At 38.6% G+C, this 5,081-nt stretch overlaps 1 protein-coding gene across 1 annotated transcript; it reads right to left on the minus strand.

Moving 5' to 3' along the window:
* Nucleotides 1-2,677: 2,677 nt before the first annotated feature.
* On the minus strand, nucleotides 2,678-4,859 carry IL5 (interleukin 5). Its single transcript, XM_040241824.1, has 4 exons — nucleotides 4,716-4,859; nucleotides 4,477-4,509; nucleotides 2,884-3,012; nucleotides 2,678-2,776 (listed from the first exon to the last, which is right to left on the minus strand). The coding sequence occupies exons 1-4, from the start codon at nucleotides 4,857-4,859 to the stop codon at nucleotides 2,678-2,680; spliced, it is 405 nt and encodes a 134-aa protein (XP_040097758.1).
* Nucleotides 4,860-5,081: the final 222 nt, after the last annotated feature.

Consider the following 5,081-nt stretch of genomic DNA (forward strand, 5'->3'; position numbering starts at 1 on the left):
GTTTACAATATTATTTTAGTTTCAGGTCTACAACATAGTGATTCAAAATTTGTACAGATTATACTCCACTTATATGATTATAAAATATTTACTGTATTCCCTGTACTGTACAATATATCCTTGTAGCTTATTTATTTTATACATAGTACTTTGTGCCTCTTAATCATTACCTCAATATTGCCTCCCCCCCGGCTCCTCTCCACTGGTAACCAGTTTGTTCTCTATATCCATGAGTCTGTTTCTTTTTTGTTACATTCACCTGTTTCATTTTTTAGATTCTGCATATAAGTGGTAATACCCAGTATCTGTCTTTCTTTGTCTGATTTAATTCACTAAGCATAATACCCTTCAGGTCCATCCATGTTACAGGTGGCAAATTTTCATTCTTTGTATGGCTAAGTAGTATTCCATTAGATACATATATATAGAGAGAGTTATATACATATATATGTATATATAAACTATATATATATATATATATATATATTGTTTCCCTGGTGGCTCAGCAGTAAAGAATCTGCCTGCGATGCAGGAGACCCAGGAGATGCAGACTTGATCCCTGGGTCAGGAAGACCCCCTAGAGGAGGAAATGGCAGCGCACTCCAGTGTTCTTGCCTGGAGAATTCCATAGACAGAGAAACCTAATGGGTTACAGTCCACGGGACGGCAAAGCACAGGACATGACTGAAGCGACTTAACACAGACGCATATGTTTACCAGGGCAGGGAATTTTGTCCTTTTTATTCACTGATGAATCCTAGTTCCTAGAACAATCCTGGAACATATGGGAGCTCAATAAATTCTTGCTGACTTGAGTTAAACTGACATTCAGTCTCTTCTCAAATTGAGTTTCCTGTTTCCTGTCAGTTTCGAGAGTACTCAGCATGGTGCTGTGCTGACATCTCTTAATCAGCTCTGCCCCAGCTCTTGGGGCTTCGTGGGTGCACAGATTGGGAACCTAAGCCACAGCAGAGTGCTGACTATCTTGCCTGAGTTTGCGCTGGAAGGCCAATGCATCTTTTTGCACCGAAGGACTTGCCTTCTCCCACTAGGAGTCTGTGTGTGATGGCCCTGGCCCCTCTCCCACTCCCGGAAACAGCAGGAGCAGTTTCTTCACACAAGCAGTGGAGCACAGCACGTGCAATCCGTGCTGCTAATGCCAGGTGAAGGCACCATCTGTAAGGCCCTGTGGCACATGTGCGCCGCGCTCTCCCAGCTCACCGTACTGGATCTGTGATCAGTAAATGAAGGAAGGAATTAGTGGCATAATAAATGTTGTTACTCGGCCTTTCCTTCAGGTCTCAGTTTTTTTTTTTTTTCGGCTGTTCAGGCTTTTCTCTAGTTGCGGTGAGCAGGGGCTGCTCTCTTGCTGTGGTTGGAGGGCTTCTCATTCCTGTGACTTGTTGCAGAGCATGGGCTGCAGGGTGTGTGGGCTTCAGTAACCGCGGCTCCCAGGCTCTAGATCACAGGCTCAGTAGCTGTGGCACGTGGGCTTAGTTGTTCCGCGGCCTGTGGGATCTTCCCAGATCAGAGATCGAACCCCAGGTCTCAGTTTTAAAGTATATCTTTAAAACACATATTTTCTGAATCCTTCAGAAATTTCCTGAAGCAGAGGAACTTTCAAATATGGTACCGATAGTGGCAAACAGGCTGATTGGGTTGTTGTTCTGCCTAATGCTATTCTTCCCTGGGAATACAGACGGTGGGCACCTCTAGAACAGAGTCTCCCCATTATAACTGCCTGCCAGTGCTTCTCTGCCCGTTGTTAGGCCACAGTGTCAGGTGAGGTGAAGAACTCCCCCAGGTCCACAGTGCCCTGGGCTCCACAAAGAGCATTTCCAGCCCCTTCCCCAGACTGGCAGTGTGACTGGTCTGCCACGTGCTTCTCATAGACTGGAAAGAGACCTAAACACAGATTCCTACAGTGCCCTCTTCTCCTAGCGAAGTGGTGAAACTCTTTTGAATTCTCTGGCCAGCCCTCATAATCATTCATTCATTCACTCACTCATTCATTCCTCACCTGCCATTTAGCCTGCACCATCCTAGTCTCTGGGCATAGTGGAGCAGAAGCCAGGCTTCAGCCCCTGCCCGTGTCCCTGCTGCCTCCTTCCCCAATCAGTCCCACTAGGTCACATCCACCGGCGGTACACCTAGCAACCTGCCACGTCTGCCACCCGGAAGATGGGAAAGACCTCCAAACTCAGCATGGTCTCACACAGATTGTGCTCACTTCAGGAGTAAGATAAAGGTCAGCAACAAACTGAACTAGAGTTGTCTAATTTTGCTTTATTGAAACATAGCTTAAGGTGAAATAAATATTAATTTTCTAAGTTCTCAATTATTTCATAAATAATATTAAATTAACAGACATTTTACAAAATGTTATGTTAAATAAGATATATAAAAGTATATATATATGTATCTGTTTTGCCTGGAGCAAACTGGTGGAAAATACTTCAGTGATTCTGACATCTGAAATACAACTCAAATTTTTTGTTTTTATGCACTTTCTGCCTGTGTGAGGTAAAACAGTTGTATGCCTAAAATATTTACTTTGCTTCTGAAGTTTAATTACACTGAATATAAAGACTCCACCATTGGCTGGCCCTCATCCTTGTTGCATTAAAACATCCTTCTCCTCCTCCAGAAACTTTCAGTACAGTGAAAGAGGTAGATCTCAACTTTCCATTGTCCACTCTGTGTTTATCACACCAAGAAAAACTTGCAGGTAGTCTAGGAATTGGTTCACTCTCCATCTTTCTCCTCCACACTTCCTCTGTGAAAAGAACAGACAATAAGCATTGTAGGAAACTGTCAATTCCTATAAATGTAGGCAGAGCCAGCCAAGTATACTTAAGTTTCCACTAAATGTTTTTAGCTTACTTTTTGGAGGTCTATGTATTCTTTTATTAAAGACAAGTTTTGGAATATTTTTTTCACAGCATCCCCTTGTGCAGTTTGATTCTTCAATGTGTCTATTCCCTGAAAGACTTCTTCAATGCATAGTTGGTGCTAAATGAGGAAGATTTAAAAACAATAAATAATCAAGACAAGGTATAAAAATTTGGTCCCAGAAGTTAGTTGTGTTGTTTACATCAGTTCTGTTCTCCAAAGAATGTTTTACTTGTTCTTTTTCCAAGTAGCAGACCACTTCACAGTAAGATATAATTTCCAAAAGTAGATAAAATTTTTGTAATTACTGAGGAGTTTTACAAATGATATAAATTAACTCCTTAACCAAAGTTAAAACGTTGAGGAAGTATAATGTAACTACGATACTGATTGACCTCACATGAGTTTCCTTTTGTAGTTCTAGCTGGTAATTTTATTTTATTTAGACTAATAAAATCATATATTTTACATTTTAATACAACCATGACTTACTTTAAATGTATGCGATTCCTTTATACAATCATAATAATTTAAATATGTAGAAATGACACACATATTAGTATAGGGCATTCATTGTATATTTTAATGTCTACTGATCATGATTCTAAAAGTATAACCCTACCTTGCTCAAGTTTCAGAAAGACATAAAAGTGAGGAAAGTCATAGTTAGTCAGAGTTGAATGGAGACTAGGAGGCTCCTCTCACAGAATATGGGATTCTTGTAGGAAGAAGTGCTACTTACAATAGCCAATGTCCATTGACAGGTGAATGAATAAAGAAGATGTGGTGTATACACACACACGCACACACAATGAACTATTGTTCAGCTGTCAAAGGAATGAAATAATGTCGTTTGCAGCACCATGGATGGACCTAGAGACTACCATACTAAGTGAAGTAAGTCAGACAGAGAAAGACAAATATCATATATCACTTATATGTCGAATCTAAAAAAAATGATACAAAGGAACTTATTTACAAAACAGACTCACAGATATAGAAAGCAAACATGGTTAGCAAAGGAGAAAGGTAGAGGGAAGGGATAGATTAGGAATTTGGGAGCGACATATACACACTATATAAAACAGATAAACAACAAGGACCTATTGAGTATCACCTATCACTCAGTATTTTGTAATAACATATATGGAAAGGAGGGAAAAGAATCTGAAAAACAATATATATAAAATAATGTATATGTAAACACACACACGTAACTGAATCACTTTGCATGCCTGAAATTAACACAACATTGTAAATCACCTATACTTCAATTTTTAAAATAAATTAATTTTTAAAGTATAGCAAAAAAGACATTAAATACCTAAAAAAAAAAAAGAATGCCTGACTCAAGGCTCTTTGAAATGTAGAACTGACGACACCAGAGGGCCTGATCCACTTGTTTAATGGATTTTACTTGTTATAAAGTCATTCCTAATATTTTTAAGTACATACTTTTGTATTCACACATATAAAAACAAAATGGAGAAAAGTAAATCATTCCAGTGATAACTTAGCTTTATAGCTTAAAATATGAAATTGACTTATTCATTCAATCATTTATCAAATCATGATTTAACTTACATTTGTATGCTGAGGAGTAGGAATCATCAAGTTCTGAAAAGGAAAGGAAATACATTCATTTTAAAAGCACTCTTACACTCGTAATTTTTAGTAAAAATGCTTGCTAGTTGTATGGTTACCAATTATATTTGTACTAACTCTCTCACAATTTCATGACTAATGACAGATCTTTAAAAATTAGCCACCACAAATGATTAGCTATACATTTTAAAGGCTGTAGGAATCAAAAAGAAAATTACCCCATCACCTATCAGCAGAGTTCGATGAGTGGAGAGCAGTGTCAAGGTCTCTGCCACCAGTCTATTCATGGTACTTTCTACAGCATTGGCACAAACATAGGCAGCTCCAAGAGCTACCAAAGTCAAATGCAGATGCATTCTCATGACTCTGAAACGTTCAGCGTTTGCCTTGGCAAAGAAAGTGCATAGTACAAGATTGCATACCCAACCAATTTATTCTCTCTCTTTGAGGAAATGAATAATTTCTAACAATCAGATACAGAATGCCTAATAGTGGCATACCATGAAACTAAGTATTTCCAATGCCTGTATCTTATAGTTTTATCTTTTAATAAAAATCAAAAATCCCTATTTTTTCCCCTTTAA

This window comes from Oryx dammah, unplaced genomic scaffold (assembly GCF_014754425.2).
Source record: "Oryx dammah isolate SB20612 unplaced genomic scaffold, SCBI_Odam_1.1 HiC_scaffold_5, whole genome shotgun sequence".
NCBI classification, from domain to species: Eukaryota; Metazoa; Chordata; class Mammalia; order Artiodactyla; family Bovidae; genus Oryx; species Oryx dammah.

Coding starts and splice junctions, on each gene's coding strand:
- IL5 (XM_040241824.1), bottom strand. CDS start 4,859: ATGAGAATGCATCTGCATTTGACTTTGGTAGCTCTTGGAGCTGCCTAT. Junction 3,013..4,476: donor CTACTCCTCAGCATACAAAT/GTAAGTTAAATC, acceptor TTCCTCATTTAG/CACCAACTATGCATTGAAGA. Junction 2,777..2,883: donor AATACATAGACCTCCAAAAA/GTAAGCTAAAAA, acceptor TTCTTTTCACAG/AGGAAGTGTGGAGGAGAAAG.